The sequence below is a fragment of the Conger conger genome, chromosome 7 (assembly GCF_963514075.1).
Source record: "Conger conger chromosome 7, fConCon1.1, whole genome shotgun sequence".
NCBI lineage: Eukaryota > Metazoa > Chordata > Actinopteri > Anguilliformes > Congridae > Conger > Conger conger.
In genome coordinates this window covers 9,818,832-9,844,706 of record NC_083766.1, presented here as the reverse complement: position 1 = coordinate 9,844,706, position 25,875 = coordinate 9,818,832, and the positions used below count along the sequence as shown (strand labels likewise).

At 45.4% G+C, this 25,875-nt stretch overlaps 1 protein-coding gene across 1 annotated transcript in view; it reads left to right on the top strand.

Moving 5' to 3' along the window:
- LOC133132874 (BCAS3 microtubule associated cell migration factor-like) overlaps positions 1-25,875 on the top strand; it is a 288,152-nt gene that overhangs the window by 23,007 nt on the left and 239,270 nt on the right. The window contains exons 8-13 of the mRNA XM_061248658.1: positions 7,018-7,125; positions 7,412-7,488; positions 11,606-11,682; positions 12,953-13,036; positions 17,397-17,567; positions 23,566-23,659. Of these exons, the coding sequence (XP_061104642.1) occupies positions 7,018-7,125; positions 7,412-7,488; positions 11,606-11,682; positions 12,953-13,036; positions 17,397-17,567; positions 23,566-23,659 (611 nt within the window). The remainder of the gene's footprint in view (positions 1-7,017; positions 7,126-7,411; positions 7,489-11,605; positions 11,683-12,952; positions 13,037-17,396; positions 17,568-23,565; positions 23,660-25,875) is intronic.

Genomic DNA, 25,875 nt, shown 5'->3' with positions numbered 1-25,875 from the left:
CACTCCCCAGCCTTCAAAATATTCCCTCAAAAGATCCGTTTCACTCATGTGTACGTCATATCACAGAAGGTAGTGCTGCTAAAAATTCTGTTTCCGCTTGTCTTTAACCCATAATGGACTAAGGCACCCCATAGAAAACCCATAGAAAGGCCTAGGAATCACAATGCATTTCAACGGTCATGTGTCTTGAAACACGGTCATATGATCAAATACAACGCTGGCGTCGCATCCGTCTGTTAGGGGAGATGTAACGTGCAGGTTGCGTCACATCCGCCCATAAGGGGGTTAAGGTTTTACCTAGTGTTTGGAATATGGTGGGTGTCTTAGGCCCTGGGATGTGGAGGGGGGCGGGTGGTGTGTGCTCATTCGTTGGCAAGTGCAGGGAAGCAAATGCCTGCTTGTGCTGCTGAAAAGCAAAATAATGAAATGCCATGAACACCTTAAAGGTGATCGCATGAAAGGAAAAACTGCACTGTGCAGTCACAGCAACGTGTTTCTGACTTGCTGCCCGTCGCGATGGAAACGCCTCAGGCCGCATTGCAGTCCCAGGGCTGCGCGTGAACTTTTTACCCTCATTACTTTTCTTGCTAATGGTTACACTGTGCTGAAATTTAAGGGCCTGCTTGCTGCTCCGGGAGACTCTGATGTGGCCAGCATTTGTTGTGGGCTGAGGGTTTGGATTCAAAGACGCTTGGAGCCGGAGATAGCGAGAAAAACACAAGAATTTAGCGGAAGAAATTTTAAACGTCTGTTATTCTACCTCGCGTGTTGCCTACAAAAGCAAAGTAGCTGTTTTATTTGTTGCGTTTGGCTAAGAATGGCCTGCTGTCTATCAACCTGGCCTGTGTGCGACGGCTGATATCTGTGCAAAAAGTTCGTTTTTATGCCTCCGCGCATAAAGTTTTGCTTACCACTGTAGCTGAGGAAACAATCTTTGGTTATTTTGTTTGTTGACTGATAATCATTAGTTGATATTTTTGAGTTCAAACAAAACACTTTTTGTTTGAATATTATTCAATTGTTGTTGGTTTGACAAAAATGTGCTGTTTTATTGCATGTAAATAACAATTCCACTACTCTGCATATAACTAAATATTCAGATTGTAATTAGAAAAAATATTTGATTCAACATTTAATGTTGTTCATATTATAGGCAACACCAATGACAAAGAAACGGCACATTCATTATTTTATGAAATATATATTTTTTTAAAAAAGCTCTTCTTGTTGTGGATTCATTAAGTTTAGAAGTTAGATATTGCTGGACAGACCGGGATGTAAACTGCAATTTAACTGGTTGGCATAAAACTGCAAGGTGGTTATTTTGCTCTAGTTTTGAAAATCATGGACAAATTTGGTTCAGGTTTGCAAAGTTCTTCTAAAAACTGAAAAAGAGTTGTCTATGTTCCACGATTTCATGTCTTTTGGGCTACTTTATTAACAGAACACTGTATATTGTCACAGTAGAGACAAGAAGAATCTGTGAATGTTTTTTGGCCCTCATTGATGTCCGTCACATTCCTGGTCTTCAACAGACACAGCTTTGTTTTTTCGTGTGGCTGTTCCAGCTTTGCTTTGCATTGCATTTACAGGGTTTATTACGGTCAGGCTGACCTCATAAGATATTACCTGGCGTCTAGGTGTAGCTTCTCAGAATTTTGTGTATATCAAAGTTTTGATTTGACATACAAGGCATGTAGAGCGTCTAATGCACCGCGTAAAAATGTTACATCGTCTCGTTAAAAAGCGGTTAAAAACTGCATGTAGATTAAAGCCTCGGCCTGGAAAGAGATACCTCTTGAGTTATGCGCACGCAAGCAGTCGCGAGAGTTAAAATAACTCGTAAAAACATCGGAGCGATGAAACGGTGAACGCAGAACATAATGTGCCCTGGGTACGCGGCATAAACTAAAGTGCTGCTAAAATTACGTATAAACCCCAGTAGTAAAAGTCATAAACGTTCTAAGAGGTATCTGGAAACGACATTGGACAGTAATAGGAGATAGCGTGCCTGTTTTACGGCCTGGCCTCACTGCGGGAAGATGGATGTAACAGGGCTTCAGTTCGCCTACTTCATGACGCCCTACCCGCTAATTAAAGTTGAGCCGTCGGAGTGGTGGAAATCCCTACTTTTGAGGATTTCCGAAACGCCAACGAGCGAAGGAAGGGGGAGCGCGGCCGCCCGCATCGGGGCGAGGCCGCAAAAGGTCGACGTCGTTTTCGTCCGAAGTTGTCGCTAAGTATTTGTTTTTCTGCCGGCGCTGTCCCTTTTAATGGAACGATTGGCCCCCTCAGAAACGAGGCCCAGTCAAAGGGCAATCGGATTAATTGAAAGCGATACGCTCGGTCAGCGCCGCGGTGCCGGTGTCCCGGCGGATCCGGTGAGGGCTGGGGGTCGCGGACCCGCTCCCGAGCCGCCGGTGCCGCCCGTTAGGATGCGATTCGTAATAATAAACGTAATCCACACAAGCTTTTAACTCGTTCCTCCGTTCTTCAGTTTTGAGGAAATCGCATTACCACCGACCCTGTATCGCAGCCATTAGGACGCGGCCATTTATTAAAATTTGAAAAGCAGGGGGGAAAAAAAATAAATAATAATAATAATTGTGCGTCATGATAATTCTCTAATAGAAGAGGTCGCCTTCCCATTTGTCAGTCGGCAAATGTGTATTTAGTCCCCAAAAAAAAAAGCCTGAAATTGAATTTTGACTAGGATCAGACTGGGCTGAAATTGGTCTCAGACTCATAATGCCGGGATGATTGAACTTGGGGCGGTAGACAAGTGTCTGAAAATGCAGACAATGTGTAGCCCGACGCTTGCTCATGGCGCACACACAGGAATATGATGCCCCGGGTAATTGCAGTGCCACCTAGCCACAATGCGCCCCATGATATCCTTTCATTAGGATGGGCAGTGGCATCTCCGGGGAGAGTAGTGATGTCTATGGCTGAGCAAGATGGTTGTTCCCCTGCTTTTATCCATGTAGCCTCCAGTTAATGGGGAGGCGGCTTTATTCAGGCGGCACACACACTTACACACACACACACACACACACACACTTATACACACAGGTACACACCCACATACTCGCACACACACAGGTGCACACACACTCACACACAGGTATACACCCACGCACTTGTACACACACACACACACACACACATACACATACAGCAGTGTCATTATCTCTCTCAGGGCTCATGAAGCTATAAGCCGGCAGCCAGAAGCGAGCTCCGTAAAGCGCTGATCTGTCCTCCCGAGCTTGTTTTTTGTTATTAAATTTATTTTATTTTATTTTTTTATTGTTTTGGGTGGTGTCACTGTTGGCGACGGTCGCTGTGGCAGCAGCTGCTACAGCTTGTCCCTCAGTCGAACCCTTGCGCTGTGATCTGGTTGCAGCTCTGGGGTGGGAGGGGTCTGGGGCCCTGGACTGAGCCAGGACCTGCCACAGGTCTCCACCCGATAAGCCCTCCATCCACACACACTGGCTGGGTGGGGTGGAACCGTCTAAACCACGTCTCTGAAGGCTAATTTATGCTACGGAAACAAAGTGTTGTGCGATATGTCGACGGACAAAAATGATCCAAATTCGACACTTGACGTCAAGCCAACGCTTTTGAGCATTTGGTCTCTTGTACCTGCAGTTTTTTGTAAAGTTGCAGATGCATGTCAGAAGTGTCGTGCAGCCATGATAGGTTGCTATAGCGAGGATACTAGTTTGCTACTAGGCTACATGATTTTATGAATGAAGACATTTTGTTTACATTGCTAGCTAGCAAAATGGACGGGTTTGAGGAGAAGCTGTAGTAACAAAGCACACTGTCTCTGAACTATAAATGAAAAATTTTGTCGGACAAAGCTCTGTCAGCTGACAGTTTTTGTCACTTTTTGTCACTTTTAGACACTTTATTGCCGAAGCATGAATCTGCCTTTACGGCATACTTTGCAGGATTTTCACCTTGAAAATATTATTGTATTTATTAGTAAAAACTCCTACTTCTGGGCGTGGTCCTTTTTTATTTTGGTACTGTATCTGAAAAGCAGTGTCCAATACACTGAACTCATACGTTCTATGATCCAGTAGAAATGTTAATGTCTTGTGTTGAAATCGACTACTAAAACAGATGTTTTATGAATCATATTAGACATTGGTTTTCTGCTCATTGCTATGACACCATAGTTCACAACAGCCAGAATCATCTCAGGGGTGTCAGCGGGTGGGTGTGAGAATGGGGGTGAAGATGTTTTTTGTAAGTAAGCAAAAGGGCTTCATCAAGGTCTAAAATTCTGCATAGTCTGCCTTTAAGAGAGAACCTCTTCGCCTGCCCCCCATAGCTTTCCAACTCATTCACACTATTTACTGTGGGCTCATTCCAATCCATAATTTTTTTTACTTTCCTTTTTGCTGACCTGGAACTCGTTCGTGCCCCACCATCTTTAAGGACATTCTAACCCCATAAATATTCCTTCTAGGAGATAGAATTAGAAGTTTTCAAAAAACATCAGAGCATCCTTTGCGGAAGTATTTTTTAGGAAAGCCTGACATGTAAATGTTCAACCTGTGGATCCACCTCTCTCTATCTCTACATGTATGTAACTGACGTGGCTTTGAACTAGGACGTTCCATTTTCCTAATTCACGTTTTATTGACTTCCCTACCTTTACTTCCTTTTCTTTCATTTTTTCCTAGCCTCTCCCGATGGCTGGAGCTAGGGGCAAGAGAAGGAGAAAAGAAAAGGGGAAAAAGAGGAGAAAAATAAGGGATTGGAATGAGCCCTATAGGTTACAAACACTCGCTTGATCAAAAGCAACTTGCTAGATCAAGTCACATCATTTACATAGAATCAGTGCACCACAAATAAAATAACGCGAAGCTCCCCATCAAAAGTTTGCAAAAATGGCCGAACCTAGTCTTCTGATTTGTAAGGGAAAAAAAAGAGTGCAGATTATCTTTTCTATCATCACCACTCCATTCCGAGTACTCTCCATGGAAGAACTCTGACAAACACTCTCCTCTATCACGTAGCATATTTCCAAGGCCTAGCACAGCTTTTTTCATTTAACTCTTAAGCATTTCCACGTTCCTGTCAATTTGTGGCTGGAGTAAGATATCGCTGCTGCTCCGTGATTCCTTCATATGTGCGTATTTAGAAAATAAAGTATATATATATATTATATTTATAAATGAATGATACAGCGATATTCGATCATTTCCCCCCACATTATTTCACCCACTGTTTGCCTTTGTCAGAATTATGAATGGAAGAATCAGATATTTTCAACCATTATAAGAAAAGCAACATTTTAAAGGACTGTTAATGCATTTTAAAGGATTTTCACTGCCACTTGGAGAAGAGGGATTGTCAGGTTTTCTGTGGAGATGCATTTCTCATAACTTTTATCTGCTGAAGTATAATAACAGCATTTTTTAAATCAAAGCCATATGGGTCTGTTGTGTGATACATATGTCTCTGTAGTTTTAGACATGCGTCTGTAGTTTGAGTCACATGGGTCGGTAGTTTGAGACATACATATGGGTCGGTGGTTTGAGACATGGGTCTGTAGTCTGAGACACATGGGTCGGTAGTTTGAGACCTACAGATCTGTAGTTTGTTGATGTACAGTATGATACTTAAAAATTTTACTACAAATACTCCTATGCAACCACAATTAAAACTACAATATCGGTTGCATCCACCAACCACCACTCAATTTTCATACTAATGTGACAACCATTGTAGTTTCAATATAGCAACTTGTTAGGAACTTTTCTAGCATATAACCACAGTCTTTATAGAAACTTCCGGGTTGGCCTACAAAAAAACGTTGTCACTGTAACACTCAGAATCAGCACTGAGGGACAGCCTAGAGGAATTTCATTGTGAGGGAGTGAGTTCAGAGTTGGTTTAACCAGGGAAAAGGAGTAGGAGGCCTTGCTGAGGAGCCTTGTGGTGCTCGGAGAGATTTTTTTTTTAAGTGGAAGCTTGTAGGAAAACAGTGTTTGTTATGCTTAATGTAAGTTATACTTAAATAAAATGATTTCTGCCTTCAACTTTTTTTTTCATGTACTCCGTAATGACAAATCGTATAGATCCCTGCAAAATGGAGCAAAAAATAACTTTGCACCCTAGTTTAAATGTGCGTTGCCTCAGCAAAATGTTGCGCCACCAAATTTTGTGAATGGGCCACCAAATTTTTCCACCTGTTGCAAAAGTTACTGGCACCAGCACCACAAGTTGGAGAGGTTAGTCTGAAGTGTGTACAGTCATTTGCAGAGGAGTGAATTGGTGTGCTTCTTTTCTAAGCACAGCCTCTGTCACACCGAGGGTAATCATCGGTCATGTTGTAGCTGCAGTGAAACCAGCGCCTCGCAGAAGGTGAGTGGGCGCTGTGTTTAATGCCAACTCGCTCTAAATGAGATTTAAAATGAGATTTGATTATTTTTTTTATTTATTTTTTTTGGGTGATTTGTAATGGACTAGAATCCTCCTTAATCCCACCACTTTCACAGATTGGTGGGGCATTTACCCGTATCTGGAAATGTACCAGAGTGCGTTGCTTGCAGAGACGGACTGGCCTAGCCACTCACAGGGGGTGTGGGAGAGGACACCCAATCCTCTGGGTGACACTAGTTAATATGCTGTCGCGGTCTGTGCCAACGGAGAGGGGAAACTGGCTGAGGACTAACGTGTGAAATGCCCACTACTTTCTGCCCTGGCTCAGGCTTTCTCCTACATTTGTTAGGTCTCCGTACCAGTACCCAAAAGAGCACTTAAATACCTGACGTGTTTGAAAAAAATGATGAAACATGTGTATGTATATTATGTGTGTGTGAGCACGTCTGATGTGGGGGTATTCCAGAGCATGTATACAATGTGTGTGTGTGTGTGTGTGTACGTCTAAGTTTGTGGGTGTGTTTGTGTTTGTGTGGGGGTGTGCAAGTTTGTATGTATGTGTGTGTGTGTTTGCGTGTGTCCTGTTGCCCCTGTCATTAGTAAATATATTTCCTACAGAACAAGCCCCCCTTACTGCTGTGTGGATCTCTACTCTCTACGGACGGGAGAGATGGTCAAGTCCATTCAGTTCAAAACGCCCATTTATGACCTGCACTGTAACAAACGGTACAGTACAGCAAGCACCACATATTACTCATCCTGCTAATTTCTGTCCATCACAAACCACTCATCGCTGCTTTCTATATGTCGTATACTGTAATTCCTGATGGTTGTGTACTCATGAGAACAATTTTGCAAAACAATTTTTGGTATGAAAACACCATAGATTTCATCATTGATTCATCATTTCATCATTGATTTGTTGATATAGTTGCTTCTTAAGTGCTACAAAGTGATTTCTGTTTATTATCACATAATAGTTGAACTACAATCTATATTTTCCCTCTTACAGGATCCTTGTTGTTGGCCTGCAGGAGAAAATCGCCGCGTTCGACAGCTGTACTTTCGCGAAAAAATTCTTTGTCACAAGTAAGTAAAGCTCATTTGTCGGCACGTATCGCGTTTCCTCCATTCCAGCTTGTTGATTTCTGAAGCAAACCAAACGCGCAGGACGAGCCTACTCGCTTTTGTTCTTTGATCAACTGCACCACGAAGCAGGAAGTTTGGTCTGATTTAATAAACTCTGCACCGTTTGCCTATTAAATCTGCCAGAGCTTATGCTGCAGACTAGAGGAAACCAACAAATCAGAGCTCTCCTCTCTGCCACTTGTGTTCAAGTGAGACCAGATGATCTTTCAGCGTGGCGGACGCACGCCTTTCCTTTGTTGGTCACACTTTACGATAAGGGTACATGAATTGGCATGAACTAATGTAGTTGTTAACATGAATTAATGATGCGCATATACATAAGCAAAGCTGTACCTATCAACTTCTGAGCAGTTAGTTGGCAACTACATTTGTTAATAATAATAATAGGGGCGACATGGCTCAGGCAGTAAGAGCAGTCGTCTGGCAGTCGGAGGGTTGCCGGTTCGATCCCCCGCCCGGGCTGTGTCGAAGTGTCCCTGAGCAAGACACCTAACCCCTAAATGCTCCTGACGAGCTGGTCAGTGCCTTGCATGGCAGCCAATCGCCGTTGGTGTGTGAGTGTGTATATGAATGGGTGAAAGAGAAGCATCAGTTGTACAGCGCTTTGGATGAAGGCGCTATATAAATTCCAACCATTTACCATTTAATACCAATTGATGTAACCTTATTGTGAAGTGTTACCCATTTATTGACTCGTCTGTTTTAGTGAACCAGTAGTGTGTGACAGAGTAACAGAAGCTGTGCCCATAGCTAATGCTAATGCTTTTGTTCAGTGTGTTCTTGGTGATACTCCTGTACGTTGGTGTCAGGGCAGTTCTCCTTTCTCAGTAATTGCTTGCCTGCTTTTTTCTTGCTGCTTATTGTTTTGGCTACTTGTTAACAGTGCACACCGATGTCCACGATAACATGTTTTGCCAAACATAAAGAATAATCTCTAAAATTGAGGGCTAAGATTATTTTTCTGCATATTAAAGCCAGAAATGTTGCTTAATGCCACCCCAGAATTCCATAAGATATCTATCCACAGTGTACGTTACAGTATTTAATAAAAACTATAGAGGCTGTACTGTACCTTTTTTAAACCTTGTGGCCTTTTTATGTTCTGAAAATCCCACCCATAGCTGCTGCATATACACACGTGCTTTTCCTGCTAATATAACTCTTGTTCAGATACTGCATTGTTTATCCCGTCGGCTTGTCCTTTGTCAGCACAGGAACTTAGCATGTTTTTACAAATCATTCTAACTTAAAAAACAAGCTAATATAGTCTACTTCAGAGAAAATCTAAGACTATAAGACTATATTGTTCTTTTTTTTTTTTTTTTTTTTTTTTTTTTAAAGATTATTTTTTAGGCCTTTTTCAGCTTTATTGGACAGTATATAGTATAGAGAGACAGGAAGAATGGGAGCGAGAGAGAGGGGAAGACATGCGACAAATGTCGGACGGTCGGATTCGAACCGCCGACGTCGCGGCTCGCAATGAGCATGCGGTCAGTGCTCTACAGGCTGCGCCACCGAGACACCCTCAAGACTTGTTCTTACACTTGTTAAGAAAGGATTTTTTGCAGTGATACTGTATCGTCAACCACGTAACTATGTTGTCCGGTAACTGGAGGAATTATGGCGGTGGGGTTTGTCTGGAGGGTAACTCAGCCTGTGTTTGGGCCTGCAGTGATGGAGTGTGACACCCCTGCTCTAAACAGACGGGACTCCCGGGCCTGGTTCGCGGTGGCACTCGGTCCTGGCCGAGTGTGTGTGTTTCGGGGTGGCTCTCGGTCCTGGTTCAGTGTGTGTGTGTGTCGTGGGGTGGCTCTCGGTCTGAGTGTATGTGTTTTGGGTTGGCTCTCGGTCCTGGTTGAGTGTGTGTGTGTGTCTTGGGGTGGCTCTCGGTCTGAGTGTATGTGTTTGGGGTTGGCTGACCGTGTGTGTGTGTTTCGCTGGCCGTGTGTGTGTTACGCTGGCCGTGTGTGTGTGTGTTTCGCTGGCCGTGTGTGTGTGTTACGCTGGCCGTGTGTGTGTGTTACGCTGGCCCTGTGTGTGTGTTTCACTGGCCGTGTGTGTGTTTCGCTGGCCCTGTGTGTGTTTCGCTGGCCCTGTGTGTGTTTCGCTGGCCGTGTGTGTGTGTTTCACTGGCCGAGTGTGTGTGTGTTTCACTGGCCGAGTGTGTGTGTATTTCACTGGCCGAGTGTGTGTGTGTTTCACTGGCCGAGTGTGTGTGTGTTTCACTGGCCGAGTGTGTGTGTGTTTCACTGGCCGTGTGTGTGTGTTACGCTGGCCGTGTGTGTGCGTTTCACTGGCCCTGTGTGTGTTTCGCTGGCCGTGTGTGTGTGTGTTTCACTGGCCGAGTGTGTGTGTGTTTCACTGGCCGAGTGTGTGTGTTTGGCGGGGCGGTAATTAAAGACACGGCGGCTGCTTTATAGCTTCCTCAGTTTACGCAGCTGTTTGCGCTCCCTCCCCCCACGCCGGGCGGAGAGCGTTTCGAGCGCTTCTCTCTCCGCTCCGGGATGAATGCGAGGTTGGTGACCCTCGGCCCCTCCCCGGAGGATGTGTTGGACACGTGTTATCTCACTGCGCTGGATCCCGCCGGCTCGGAATGGAAAGAAAGGTTTTGGCGTTCTCTGCGAGTGCGGCTTACCTCAAGCGCTGCTCTGCCCGCTTCTGATCCCGGGCCTGAGCGCCAAATTACTGTGTGTGCGCATGGAGAGAGAGAGAGAGAGAGAGAGGGAGAGGGGGAGAGAGGGAGGGAGGGAGGGAGGGAGGGAGAGAGAGAGAGAGAGAGGGAGGGAGGGAGGGAGAGGGAGAGGGAGAGAGAGAGAGGGATGGTGTGCACTCCTCCAGCTTTTCGCTCAGCAGCCTGCACTCGCACGACCCCCGTCTGTGTGTGTTTAGCCATGTGAGCAATTTTACATGTACACATGGGTACACTTAGCAGTGTGTGTGTGTGTGTGTGTGTGTGTGTGTGTATGCGTGGATTGGTGGGTGGGTGTATGTGTGTGTCTGTGTCTGTATTTGTGTGTTTGTGTGTGGGGGGTGTGTGTGTGTTTTGTATTCTATGTGTATTTGTTTTTTTTGGTTGTTTATGTGTGTCTTCATATTTGTGTGTGTGTTTGCATTTGTGTGTATTTTGTTTGTGTGTGTGTGTTTATATTTTGTATGCGAGTATATGTGTGTGTTTGTATTTATGTGTGTGTGTTTGCATGTGTGTGTATTTATGTGTGTGTGTGTGTGTTTGTATTTATATGTGTGTGTGTGTGTGTGTGTGTGTGTGTTTGTATTTATATGTGTGTGTGTGTGTGTTTTTATTTTGTGCGCGCATGCGCGTGGACGTGTGTGAGTTATGTCCACTCGTTACAGTAAGTCTTCCACCTTCCTTGTTTATGACTGTGGTATTTCCTGTCGGGTCAGTCTGTCTGACAGGTAATCAGTACAGGAGCCAGGCTCCATCCACTGGCCAGTCTGGCTGGCAGAGCCTCCATTTAGGTCCTGTAATCGGCTCGGATGGATACACGTCTGCCTAACCTCTCCTCTGACTGTTCTCCGGATGACAGAGCTGTAGTGTCAGGTCCCCTGCACATAGTACAATACATTAACTTCAATTCAATCTGCCTAAACAAGACTCCCGGCACAAATCAAAGGAAAGGTAAAAGGGTTCCATTATGAGCAGCCATTTTGTGTTTCCACAGTCATCTGGTGCAGTACACTTTTATTTGTTTTGGTTACAAAATTGCTTTAGTCATTAACTGTGTAATATACACACAGATGGGAACGCAATTCAAAACAGTTTCCTTACATTGTATTACATGTTCGTTCAGCGATTCACCCTATCTTTTCATTGCTGTTGAATGTACTCCGTTTAAAGTGAGGCCAGAATGTAATTGAATTCTGGTGTGGTGAGAGCAGGATGTCGGTGAGTTGTCTGAGGCGAGCAGGTGTTGTGAATGTTCAGTTATTGTGTTAGCGCTTGCAGGAATAGGCCCTGTCAGCCTCCCCGGGGTGTTGCGGACCGGTGGTCCGTGGCTGGCTGTCTTACAGGGGGGTGTCTGCCTCTGCGTTTCAGGCTGCTATCCCTGTCCGGGACCCAGCCTCAACCCCATGGCTCTGGGAGGCCGCTGGCTAGCGTACGCCGAGAACAAGGTAGGAGTTTAGCCTAGCCTAGCCTAGCCTAGCCTAGCTTAGCCTAGCGGGCCTAGCCCCGTCGCTCACACATACTTAACACGCGTTTCCACCGCTTGCCCGGGCATCTGCCTTTTCTATTTCCATTCATAAAATGTATTTTATTACGACTGTATAATCTGTCTGGACCCGCAAGTCATCTCAGGAGTACGAGGAAAAACCAATATGAGGAAATTAAAGTGGAAGTGGAAATGCGGTGGAGTTTTAATTTTTCTGTGATATCTCTTTGGGGGAGTTAGACTTTTTTGGGGGGGGTTATGTGTGTGAGGCTGGCTATGGCTAGCTTGTGCTGGCCAGATGTGGAAGGGATAATATGGGGAACCAAAGGAAGTTGCGGTGTGAACGGTTTTACTGTGGTGCATTGTGGGGCCTGGGCGGGGCTGCCTTGCTTTGCTAAGCTGTCACACCCAGGTTCAAAGGTAGCACAGGCCTGCTGAGCTGATGATGATGGTGTATAGTGTTCTGGTATGATAATGATTGTGACCATCTGTCTGTGCTTCTCTCTCTCTCCCCATTTTCTGTCATTTCTTTTTCTATCGCCCCCATTCTCTTGCTCTTGTTCCCACCTGTTTTCTAACTGTCATATGATTTATATTTTTATTTCTCTTCTTCCTCGGTCTCTCCCTGTCTCTTTGTCTATATATTGCTTTTTTGTCTTGCTTTTTTGCATTCCCTTTTTCTCTCTCTCTCATTCCTTCTCCACTTTCTGTCTCCTGTTTTCTTCCTGCCTCTTCTCATCCCCCCTTTCTGTCTCCATCTGTCTTGTTCTGTCCCTCTCTCTCTCCCTCTCTCTCCCTGTTACTTTCCCTCTCTCTCCCTCTCTCTCCCTGTTACTCTCCCCCTCCTTTCCCTCTCTCTCCCTCTCTCTCTCCCTCTCACTCTCTCTCTCTCCCTCTCTCTCCCTCCCTCCCTCTCTCTCTCTCACTCTCTCTCTCTCTCTCTCTCCCTCCCTCCCTCCCTCCCTCTCTCTCTCCTCTCTCTCTCGCTCCCTCTCTCTCTCCTCTCTCTCTCCCTCCCTCTCCTCTCTCTCTCTCTCTCTCTCTCTCTCTCTCTCTCTCCCTCCCTCCCTCTCTCTCTCTCTCTCTCTCTCTCTCCCTCCCCCTCTCCCTCTCTATCTCCCTCTCCCTCTCCCTCTCTCTCTCTCTCTCTCTCTCTCTCTCTCTCTCTCTCTCTCTCTCCCCTCCCTCCCTCTCTCTCTCTCCCTCCCTCTCTCCCTCCCTCTCTCTCTCAGTTGATCCAGTGCCATCAGTCTCGCGGGGGAGCGTGTGGAGACAGCGCTCAGTCCTACACCGCCACGGTCATTAGTGCTGCCAAAGTGAGTCCCTCTGCTGCACCTTCGTCCTGACTCCACCCTACCCCTCCCACCCTTCCCCCCTGCTTCCCGCCAGCCTGGGGCCCGGTTCGGGGGGGTCCCTAAACACCAAACCCCTCTTAAGGCCCATCCACACCAAGAACTATGACGACAATTATAAATATGTAGTTATAAAAATTGTTCTCACTCACAACTATAACAACAGCGACAAATGCTATAATTAGGATGTTTTTCCTGCTGCATGAACGATGAAAAACTCTGACAGCCAATCCATCTGAATTTACAGAGTTCAAAATGGCAGGTGACATAATCAAGAGACTATTTATGTTATAGTTTGTGCAAATGCTCATATCGTTCCCATTATAGTTATCATTACAGTGCAGTCCATAAGTATGTGGTAAGTGGAACAATTTGTGTTATTTTGACTTTATACATAGTCATTTAGGCGACTAAAAGGAATTGTTGGCTTCTCGGCTGTTTCTGATAAGACCGGCATATTCAATTACTTGCTTAGTGCTGGCCTAGTCTTGATTCAAGGGTTTTGGTTGCCTTTGTGTTATTGCTGTTTGTCAACATGAGGACCAGAGTTGCAACAATGTAGGTTAAGGAAGCCATTATGAGGCTGAGAAATAAGAAAACAAATGTTAGAGACATAAGCCAAACAATAGGCTTACCAAAAAAAAAAACAGTTTGGAACATCATTGAGAAGAAAGAGAGCAGTGGTGTGTGTTTGGGATCGTTACGTCGCTGTGGGATAAAGGACAGTGCAATGAGCTTGGAGGCATTTGATTGAACTAAGATGCTTCAGTACCCTTCAGAATTCACTCTGCTGCTGCTGTCAGCAGTTACATGACCGATGAAGGCGAGTGTGCCGGCACCTGTGGCTGCCATACATGCCCAAACTATAACACCCCTCCACCATGTTTCACATATAAGGGGCGGGGCGCTTCGGTTATTGGGCTCTGCAGTTTGCTCTTCTCATCACGTTCATACAATTCAATCTTGGTCTCGGTCTGTCCACATTACCCTGTTCCAGAACTTTACAGGTTCTTTTAGGTACTTCTTGGCAAACTTGAACCTGGCCACCATGTTTTTGAAGCTAACTAGTGGTATGCATCTTGCAATGTAGCATCTGTAAATCTCTTTGTGAAGGTGTTTGTGGGTTTGCCTTCATTATGTTGAGAATTCAGTGGTCATCACCTGTCTCTGTAGAGGTCTTCCTTGACCTAGTAGAGAACCAACTGTCCCATTAAATGGGGGGGACTATGTTTAAAAAGGGATTTAATTCCTAGATGATCACCCAATATGGATGCAAATACCCTCAAATTAAAGGTGAATTAGCTCTGTAACCTCTTATTCATTTTGTTTCATTTCAAATCCAATGTGTTGGATTATAGAGCCAAAAGAACACAAATTGTACCACTGTCCAAATACTTACAGACTGCACTGTAGTTCTTGGTGGGCAGACCTTAATACAAGCCTCGCAATGCTGTAAGAAATCTGTCTCTGATGCCAGTAAGTCTGCTGGCTACACATTCCCTGGATCTTATCAGTATTATAATCAGTTGGTACAATGGTAGAATAGCAGCAGGGAGTGTGAGATCAGGAGCTTTTGAAGTCAACAAACATGCAAATTCAAACACCACAGGATTGATACACTTCAGCCTACTTCATGGGTATTGCAGATTCACTACATTCCTCCTGTAATATTTATTGAACATTCCTGATCAAGGCTTGGAATCCGATAAAAAGTAATCCCCGCAAAGGTTCTTGGTTTGGTCTGACTCTGCTGAATCCAGAATACGTTTCAAGTATTTCTGACAACTGCTGTTCCGTAAATAAACAAGTATGGGATATAATGCCAAACCTATCACTGTCACAGCTTTTAAAATAAGTTGTAGTTCTGCTTTTGCCTTTGTGCTGCATTTGGCCATGAGATACAGGGACAGGAATCTTCCCCCGTTCCCCTACCGCGGCTGTTCCATACAGTATACCGCCGTGGAAAAGGGGCGGGGGGGCACCGCTCTCTCCCAGCCAATGCGAAGGCCTTCCGATACCAACCAGAATTAATTCTTCTGTTGATGCAGCAGTACCGGGGCTCCTCCCCGATGGTTTGGGTCTCCTCTTAACCCCCGAGGCAGTTAATTGATTTATTAAGCGCGCGCGTGCTCCACCACCCCCCGCCCCCGCTGCCTCGCCGGCCTCCTAACGAGCTCCAGCGACCGACGTGAGAGGAGGGCCATTAGCCCTAATGGAGGGCGCATCAAAGGGGCGCTCGGCGGCGGAGGTTAGGGGGAGAAAACCAGGTTAAAGAGCCGAGACGCGCAGACCGCCCGTCTGCCGCCCTCCCGCCCGCCAGCCGTGATTTATCACCGCGTCCCCGCGGCCGACACGCCGCCCGGCCGCCGTCTGAGTGCCGCCGCGCCGGCCGGTCAGGTGGGGGGGGGGTGCTCTCATTCACCCAATACCCGCACCCCCTCCCTGGCGAGGGACGAGCCACACGTTGCTTCAGATTTACTTCATACGGGATCTAGATAAATCACGCGTGGCGGGAGAGGAGGGGCTGGGGAGGGGAGCGCAGGAGTCTGAATGGAGAGCGAGACGGGGAAGGAGGGGGCGCAGGGACACTGCGAAAGTCACTCACAACAAGTTCTTCAGTCTTGTATTGTGACTTATGTATTGAAAAATCGTATTTCTTTTACTTTTTTGCTAAATAAGAAAAAGAAAAAAAAGAAAGTTGCGTCCTCTATTTTGCTGCCAAGTAATTTATTGCAAAGAAAAATGCCGTTACGACACACAGTGTATTCTTCAGGGTGTACACAGAAGACAACGTAGATTTTTTGATAAATCTTTTCCTAAATTACTTCGGAACATATTACAGTGTACAGCTATTTCTTTTAATGATTGCTTTCAGTTTTGGGTGTGTGTACTCCCTCAGGGTGCTAAATAAGGTGAGATGGTTCAACTCATTTTAAGCTTTCTCAAGCTAATGTTTTCACATGTCAAGCAAACATTAACATAAAACAAGCTAATGTTTTCTACTTGAGAGAATAAAAATAAGCTCTTAAGTCTTATTACGAGACTAAAACACTTGTTAAGACGGTCCTTTCTTGCGACGGCGGGGGGGAGACACACAGTCGAGTCTCCCAGCACTCCCTCTCCCTCCCTCTCCCCGCTTAAGAGGAGGCGGTGCGGGGGGCTTGTAGTCAGGCTGGCCGCGGCTCTGTAAAATGGCCGCCGGGACTTAAGTGGGGTCTCTTCCCTGTCTTGGCTTAATGGAGTGGGCCGCTGTGTGAGCCTCAGGCCCCCGGGGAGCCCACTCAGGCATTCAGGAGAGGCAGCGCCGTCGATACGACCTGGCGCCTCTGCTTGTTAGGCTCTGGCAGGGACGCCCCGGTCCAGCCACTAACAGACTGCGTGTAAATTGCCGGCCATCAATTATTAAGAGAAACCGTTTGCCTCTCGATTGATCAACGCTAATGTGTTTTCTAATCATCGCAGTTAGAGTTTTTAGTGCTAATCAAAACAGTTCCCATTGATCTCCCCTCGGCCCCGGGGCCCCGTGGCAGCCTGCCCCCCCCCGCCCGGCTTCTGCTGCGGCCCCCGGCCGATGGCCCTCTTCACCACCGTCATCGTCATTCTAACGGCAAGATCTCTCGGAATGGAGATAAGATGGGCCCCTTTTCGTCCCGTGCTCGGTCATGCTTTGAGCGGACGTGTGAGAATGGCTGCAGCCTTCAGTTAGGGTTCAGTAAGGGAATGCTCGGATGCATTAGGGTGCCTGTGCATTCATTTTGTCCAGGCTGTCTTTGTGGTAGCGTAGACGTGCTCAATTTTCACAATGAAGCATTCAGATGCACATTGCGTCTTGTCTGGAAGTTTTAATGGGAGTGTCTATTAGATCAAGTACATTCTCTGTTCCTTTCTCCCTCTCCCTGTCACATCTCTCTCTCTCTCTATCTGTCTACAGTATCTGTCCTTCTATGCATATATCTACGGCATCTTTCCATCTAGGCATCTGTCTATCCATCCATCTCTCTCAATTTCCATCTCATTCTGTCACTCGTTCTCTCTATCTCAGTTTTGTTCTCTTTCTATCGCTCTCTCTTTCTTCCCCCCTCTCAGATTCAAATTGAAATTGCCTTATTGGCATGAAATACAAACATATTTATTGCCTACATATGCACAATGCAAATAATATTACAATAATAATATTAAAATAAAAGTGATGATAAATAGGACAGTAATAACAATAACAGCAACCATAACAATAATAAATCAGTACATATGTACATGTTTGTTTATTGTGGGTCTCTCTCTCTCTCTCTCTCTCTCTCTCTCGCTCTCTCGCTCTCTCTCTCAGACGCTGAAGTCGGGGCTGACCATGGTGGGTAAGGTCGTGACCCAGCTGGCGGGCACCGTGCCCTCTGCCCCGCCCGAGGAGGAGGGGGCCCCCCACAGCGGCCCCCGCCGTAGCCCCCACGCCCCCGGTGTGGTCACCGTCATCGACACGCAGGCCGTCGGGGAGGGGCAGGTAACGTGGGGGGGTTAAACGTTCCTGCTCTTCACCGGTTAAAATGTGACTGTTCCTCTCAGCTTAACATGGGGCAGAAATTCTAGGCCGCTACATATGCCCAAAGGATTCCGCAGTCAGTTTTATTTATTTTATAGTAGAAATATTATTATATTATATTTATTTCATTATATTTATATATATTTACCGCAGAACTTTTCAGCTTAAGACTTTATTATATTGAATTGGAGTTCAAAGGCCAGTTTATAGACACAGCGTTGCTGCAACCAATCAAATGAATGTCGCTGGTTGTAGCGGTTTATACTCTGGGTGACTGGAGTGCGTTTGAAGACCAGCAGACCGCAGTCTGTAGTGCGACAATAGAATGTTCATGAACGCTCTGCGATTTCAGTCGAGCGACACTCCGTCGCTGGACTATAAACCGGCCTTAAGACTTTCCCGGTCTCGGAAGATTACACCTTCGGGTTTGTCCCCGGCTATAAAGGCTGTCGTCACCATCTCATAAGTGTAGCCATTCCAAACTGACAAAATGGCCCTAATCCCCAGGGACTCTCGTCAGCGTCTCTGCCAGACGCGTGACATTGAAGAACTTCCTGCCCCCGCTCCCGGTAATGACACACGAGGGGGTCACGGCACGCACAAATGTCAGATGGACTGAAAGGGATACACTGTGGTCATGTTCATGTACTGCTTTACGGTTTAAATAACCCCTCCGCCCTCCAGCACCTGTAGAGAGGGGTACTGGGCATTCATCAGTGGCCTAAGTAAGCTGATTCACACGGCCACAGTCTCTGCAGTTTCATGTTAGTTTTTAAGAAATAAAAGTTTCTGTGATACTGTGAATACTCCCTGAGTGTTTTCCTCCGCTGGAAGAAACGGAGAGATGCTCTGCTCTGAGTGTACTAGGAAAATGAGTGGTCGATGAATGAACTGTGGAAATGCAGGAGAAAATATGTTCTATAAACATGGTCTTTTTTCTAAAGATTACAAGAAAAAAACTTGAACCACAACAAAAAAATGCTTTTGTTTCTTTGAGCAAATCATGTGTCAGTGTCTGACATTTGTGTTGTTTATTGATCATAATATTTACTTAATTTCAATGAAAAGTAAAAAACAACACCATGTCAAAAGTACAAAATGTCACGCTCTAGCTACCTTCCTCAACACGAGTACTTCTTGGGCTCTGCAGGCATGCTGGTAACCCAACACAAGTGTCTTTGCTAGTTTCAGACAGATGCTGTTGTCCTTTTCCCATCCGGCGCCTACTCTGTTAAATGATAGGAAATTACTATGTGCGCAAATGTGGCAGGCCATCCTGGTAAAATGAGGTGAGGTCATTGTAATGGTCAGCGTATTGCCATTTTGATGCTGCTGAAAATGTTTTTTCGTTATGACCAACCAAAACCTGGTCTTAAGCCATGTCGCAATTTCATTGCTATTTTAAGTTTAAGATAGTAATGTGCCTATGGTCTGTACACCCTCCTGCCTGTTACACACCAGGGCATGCACAAACAAGCAAAAAATGTCAAGGTTACCATGTGAAAGAGTATTATTGCGGAAGTCAAAAGTAATAAAAATACAATATGCCATGAATGGTCATTGATTTGATTTAGACGATCGCAGTAATGATTAATAAAATAGCCATTGTCCCCAAATTGGCCATTGGCCGATCTATTAAAGACGTGTCTGCTGACACGTACATAGTGTGTGAATTGCCATTAAATGGAAAACTGGGGATAATACGCACTGTCACCAGATGGAGCGGAGTGTGCAGTACTGGCTTCAGATGTTTGCATTAGTCTGGTGGGACATTGCTATACAGCCCTCAGCTGGCTTAAATATTCTTTGTGGCGTCTTGCGCGTTGCGTAACATTGCCAAAAGTCACAGGCGTCTCGGACATAAATGAAGAATTGGAGGACTTCAGAAGGGCGATGGTGAACTGCACTTCCAATTAATGAACCGAAACATACCAACCGGGCGGAGTTCCTCTGCACTGCGCCAGAGCGTCCCAGAGCGGCCCCCGAATGCCCCAGAATGCCCCAGAAAGCCCCAGAATGCCCCAGAATGATCCAGAATGCGCCAGAAAGCCCCAGAATGCCCCAGAATGCCCCAGAATGATCCAGAATGCGCCAGAACGGACCACAGCCGGCCAGGGGCACTCTCTGGGGAGCGTCTCGGCAGTGTGTCCTGAGTAAAAATAGAGCTGGAGATTGGGGATGTCTGAGGGGCCCGGGCTGAGGGGTGTCGGTGCGGGGAGAGGCGCACTAATGCACAGGTCACCGCCATTTTGGCCTCTCGTCCGCCCCCTTTGTTCCTCCGGGGAAGAGACACGACAGGCTGACCCCAGATTGGGGAGCGGCGAGTCCCACAGGCTCCCGTGTAATGGGATTACCGCGCAGACGTAGCCGCGCGCTAATTCTCTTTCAAAGGACACGACGGGATTCCCTGACAGAGCAACATTGTCCTCGTTAGCCGTAATAAAGGGATCTGGTTTGTGTCGACGAGACGTTTTTTTGTCTGAAATAAACGTCTCTGTTTGAGCGCGAGGCTAGTTATTATTGTTTTTTTTTTTTGGGGGGTTTCTTTTTTGTTTGGGCTGGATCCCATTATAAACACTCTGCCGGTTTTATCACTGTTTGCCCCAGTCCCCTAATGTCTGGACTTGGTTATTATCTGTTCTATGGACAAATTTAACACGATGGCCTCTTGTGCAGCTTTCTCAAGGTCTTGCACACAGCCCGAAAATGAATAAATTGTACATGGGTGGAAACTTAGTGTGGCCTTTCCAGAACTGACACAATAAGTGCACATCTCGTTTACCCCCCCAGACCCCCCACCCCTGGTCTCTGTAGCAGTGCATATCAATCATTGCAAATCATTTTGCAAACTTTAAGCCAAAACCAGCCTTCCACTTGTCAGAAGTGGCTGTAGAACAGAAAGGCAGTTGGGCTTCCTCTGAGTCAGATCTGTCTCTGAAATGACAGTGTAATTGTTTGTTTGGGACCCCAGGCAAGAGTGGCAGTGCCAGATCTGCGTGGCGGGTGGCTTTTGTCCCTTTCTTCCCAGAAACGTAATAGAGCCTCTCCACACGAGAGCAAACAGACACCAGAAAAAAAACCCTGTCTTTCTAAATCATGGGTTTGACATGAAATGTGTGCATAAAAATGGATTGGTAACCGCTTTTTTGTTTTGTTTGTTTTTTTTTTGGGGCTAGGCGCGTCAGGGTGGTGTGTGCTAGCGTAGCAGTGTAGCTGCGTGTGGTGTGTGCTAGCTAGAGAATGTGTGTGTCCAAACGTGTGCAAGAGTATGTATTTGTCCATGCGTGGCAGATAGATATGTGTGGTGTGTTAGGGTGTGCTAGCATAGCTACAGTACGTGTGGTGTGTGTCAGGGTGGTGTGTGCTAGCGTGGCAGTGTAGATACGTGTGGTGTGTTAGGGTGTGCTAGCATAGCTACAGTATGTGTGGCGTGTGTCAGAGTGGTGTGTGCTAGCATAGCAGTGTAGATATGTGTGGTGTGTTAGGGTGTGCTAGCGTAGCTACAATATGTGTAGTGTATGTCAGGGTGGTGTGTGCTAGCATAGCAGTGTAGATATGTGTGGTGTGTTAGGGTGTGCTAGCATAGCTACAGTATGTGTGGTGTGTTAGGGTGTGCTAGCGTAGCAGTGTAGATATGTGTGGTGTGTTAGGGTGTGCTAGCGTAGCTACAGTATGTGTGGTGTGTTAGGGTGTGCGAGCGTAGCTACAGTATGTGTGGTGTGTGTCAGGGTGTGCTAGCGTAGCTACAGTATGTGTGGTGTGTTAGGGTGTGCTAGCGTAGCTACAGTATGTGTTGGAGGAGACAGAGGTGCTGTAAGAGAGAGCCTCCATTAGGAGCAGACAGTCTGGGCTCCCGCTCTTGTCGTGGTTGTGGGGGTTATCTCGTTGAGTGCATCCCACTCGAGCGTGTCGGCGGGGTGCGGGGGACGGGCGCGACGACTTTTCCCGGGCGCAGAGGTGTGAGCGTTTTTGGCGGGCGGCGGAGACAGCGATCTGATTGCCGAAGGGTCGCAGGGAGCGAGGCAGAGTGCGGTTTGATGTAGCGGCCAGACCTCCCAGGTGCGACTCTTTGAGTGTTGCTGGAGATGCGGTCACGGAAGGAGCCGGAATGGAGGAGAGGGTCGGGTGGGGGGGTGGGGGGGTATCTCCAGGGTAACGGACACAGCTGTGCGCAGGTAGTCCTGTGGGGGCGTGGCTTCCGCGCATTCTCCGCCGCGACTCTGTGTGCAAACGTTTGACCTTTTCTTTAAATCTATACTTCAGGCCAGCGCGACAGATTTATTCGGAGTATGATTCATTGCCAGATTAATGCTTCGTCCATGCACAAGAATGTTGCTTCAGTCTTGGGAGCCGTTCCCTAAAGGGAGTTGCTGCAGTCATATTTGGTTTTTCACTTAATGGCTGTCCTGCATTGTTCCATTTGTATATTATTTATTGTTTAGTGTAACTGCCTTGTGGCCTAAACTCTTCCTTCACAGGAGCGTAGAAGAGATAAACCGAAGCACTATGTCATGTCATAATTTTTTATGGATTTAGAATACCTGTGGCGATTGTACAGATGTTTTGTATCTATTTGCAGATATGCTGTATTTTTTGGGTTAATGTTGCTGACACATGTAGCTGCCACTCATGCATTATACAGCTGATCACTTTATATTAATATTTAGTGGACTTCTTTTTTAGACTTTTTAGTCTTCTGCTGCTCTAGCCTATCCACTTTGAGGTTTGAGCTGTTCAGAGATGCTCTTCTGCCTACCACTGTTGTAATGCATGTTTATTTGCGTTACTGTCACCTTCCTGTCAGCTTTGACCAATCTGGCCCTTCTCAAACCACCCTGTCTGGCACCAACAATCATTCCACGTCACTTCGATCACTTTTCTTTTCCCCATTCTGAAATTTGGTCCAAAAAGCAGCTGAACCTCTTGACCATGCTTTTATGCATTTAGTTGCTGCCACATGATGGGCTGATTAAATATTTACATTAACAAGCTGGTGTACAGGTCTACCTAATAAAGTGGTCACTGACTGTAAATATTGTTTTGGGAGTGGGGGTGGCTTGTACTCTTAAGTGCATTGTAAGTATAAGAAGAGGTGAGGAGAAGTGTATCTTTTTATATGCCTATATTCTGTAGTTTGTTTTTCTTTCACATACTTTCTAGACAACAACCCTCACACATTGCAGTAATAAGGTCTTGTGATTTTTAACTTTGATAAGCTAAAGAGGGGCATCTCTCTCAGATTGGACTTTGACTAAGATTTTCACATTTATTTACACTTCTACTGCTTGAAAGCTGTACCCCATTTTGTTTTCCAGTAAGTGTTTGGCCACTGCTGACATGCAAGTGAAACTGTGAGAAGTAAGGCTTTGTCCTTCTGACTCACATAAACATTTCTCTAGTACTCACAGCTGCTTACCGCTCATGTCAAACAGCCTGTCCACGTAGTTAAAATTAGCATTGTATGGCATTGGCTCGATAATGCAAAACATATCCAAATATCCCTTTAGAGCAGTGCATTTCTATAATTTCATATGTTTAGTAATGTGACCCACTACATTTATGAGGTGGTTGTTAATTGTTGATACAGTTAAATTTTTTCCCTGGAGTTGAAAGTGACTTCTATTCATATGTAAACTTGTTTTAAATCTGAGCATCAGAAGAATAACAAAACAGAAGTTTTTCTTATAACCTTTAACCTAAACCTTTTAGAGTTTAAATATTAGAACATTTGTAAATATAATACAAGAGTCTTGGATGACAAAAACACGTCGCAGTGAAAAATATTATAATATAGTGTGTATTATATTGTAGTATAAAGTATATTTGACTTAATTTATTGAATGTCCGTATATTGAGAGAAATACTGTATAGAGCTCAGGGAAGCCTAATTGCAGTGTCCTTGTTTGAGGTTAAATTAGGAAGACTGCTCTCCTCAGAGTCTGTGTCTCTTGTGTTTCAGGTGATAGTCAGCGATGACTCTGATGGGGAAGGGGTGGTGGCCCACTTCCCCGCCCATGATAAGCCCATATCCTGCATGGCGTTCAGCCCCAGCGGTAAGTGTGACATCCGTCCGAGCGGCACTCTGTAACTCCACAGTTTGTCACAATCAAGATAAACTATTTTCACATGCATTTTTTAGGCCCTGTCACCATAATATATTCTTCCAAATTCAATTTGGAACGTTTTTGAATGAGGCTTTGTGCGCTGCGGGAAAGCACAAACAAACGCTTGTGTGGAAGGAGACAAAAATCCCCCCTCTTCCCTTTGCTGTGTGTGTGTGTGTGTGTGTGTGTGTGTGTGTGCATGCATGCATGTGTGTGTGTTTGTGTGAGTGTCCATGTGGTTGTGTGAGTTTGTGCGTGTGCAAATCTTACAAAATAGAGGCATGGTAAACAAATTATTTCCCAATACATTGGAATGTGTGGCAAACCTGATTAACCTGAAGATACTATGTAGGCATTCGATTTTCTGCCAATGTTTACAAAATGGATCCAAAAATGAGGAGGCAAGTAAAATGTTTCTGTAATCACCTGCCAAACGTGTTACACGGTATGCAAGGTTTGCAAGAAGTTTCGATGAATGGTGTTAGAGTAGGTAGCTGCTATAACACACGTTGTCTGTGTATTTGTACTAAACCTACAATGCAAAGTTAGTATGGTTGTGTTGTCCATATAACAATGCTATTACTCTTATCCAGAACTGAACTCAAAGTTGCTATAGTCACTTGGCAAACATTAGCAAGCTATCTATCCATTTAATGGAATGCAGATTAGCAGTCTATTAGCCTAAACTAGCGCCTGAACTACAGTTTTCAGCTTTAATTGAAGGGTTTTTATATCCATATTTGGAGAACCATCTAGGAATTACAGCCCTTTTCATACATAGTCCCCCCAATTTTAGGGGTCCAAAAGTAATTGGAAAAATTTACAAAAACTGAAATGTGGTTATATTCAGTATTTTGTTGCAAAGCCTGCTGTATGATGAAGCGTTGTCTAATCAGTTTTGAGGCAATGCTTAGATCTGAGGAGACAAGATGTTCATGTATACTTCAGCATTCATCCGGCTGCTGCCCTAAGCAGTGACATCACTACCTTTTTTTCCTCCACACTTTCCTCTTTCCATCGCTACGGTACATACAGGTTGATATTCATCTCATCTGCCCATAACACTTTGTTCCAGGTTTTTTTTTTTATGTATGTTTTTGCAAACTGTGACCTGGCCGTTGTACTCTTGACGATTGCCAGGGGTTTGCATCTTGTGATGAACCCTTGTCATGATTTTTTGTCACCATTCAAAAGATTCTTCTGTCATCCACTATACTGGCCTTCCATGATCTCCCAGGCCATTTGGCAATGTTGAGCTCACCATTGCAATTTGACACCCCATGATTTTTTTTTTTTGGCTATGTGATTGATTTTTTCTGATTTTTCAGTCTAATGATGGCCTGCTTTACTGGCATTGACACTTATTTGATCCTGGGGTCGACAGAAGATTCCAAGACTGCCACTCATAGAATCAACTGTAGACCTTTTGCGAGAAACATTTGATCAGCCAATTGCCCAATTACTTTTTGTATAAAGAGTAATTTACACATTTTATCTCCATAATTCAACCACTATGGATGAAATTAACATTTTCTTATTAAAGCTGAAAGCCTTCACTTTAACCACATAGTGACTGATTTATTTCAACTTTTTGTTTGCTGGAGTACAGAGTGCAAACAACAACAAAAAAAAACAGACAATTTTCAGTTTTTTGCATTTGCTTTAGTGTGCGCATCGCAACATTTCGCTGGTGAAGCTTTGTCTGTGCCATTGCGCTGTCCTGACCTTCTCCTCGCCTCTCCTGGTCATATCTTTGATTCACACGATTTTCGGTTTTCCCAACCGCCACGCTTCCCTTTCCGGAAATAAAGGGGCTGCTGGACAATGCGCCGTTGTGCGGCGTGTCTCAGGTGGAGAGCGGCTTTAATAAAAGAGTCGCTGAAAGCCTCCTGCCGCCGACTTTCACAGGAATCCGCAGAATGTCTTTGTTAATGTCCTCTGCCTTCCAAGCGGGGTCTGAGGGTGATGTTCTCGCTCATTCGTTTTTTGTCTCTGCCCGAATGAGCTAAACGCAAACGGTAACAGGTGAGTTTTACTGCGTATATGTCGGTTGATAAAAATGTAAAAAAATTAAAAATACTGTTTCACTTTGGTAAAGGTTGCGTCATCCGTATCTGTCATCCAGACTTCAATAGAAAGAGAGCACTGGTGAGCTCTGGTGGGCA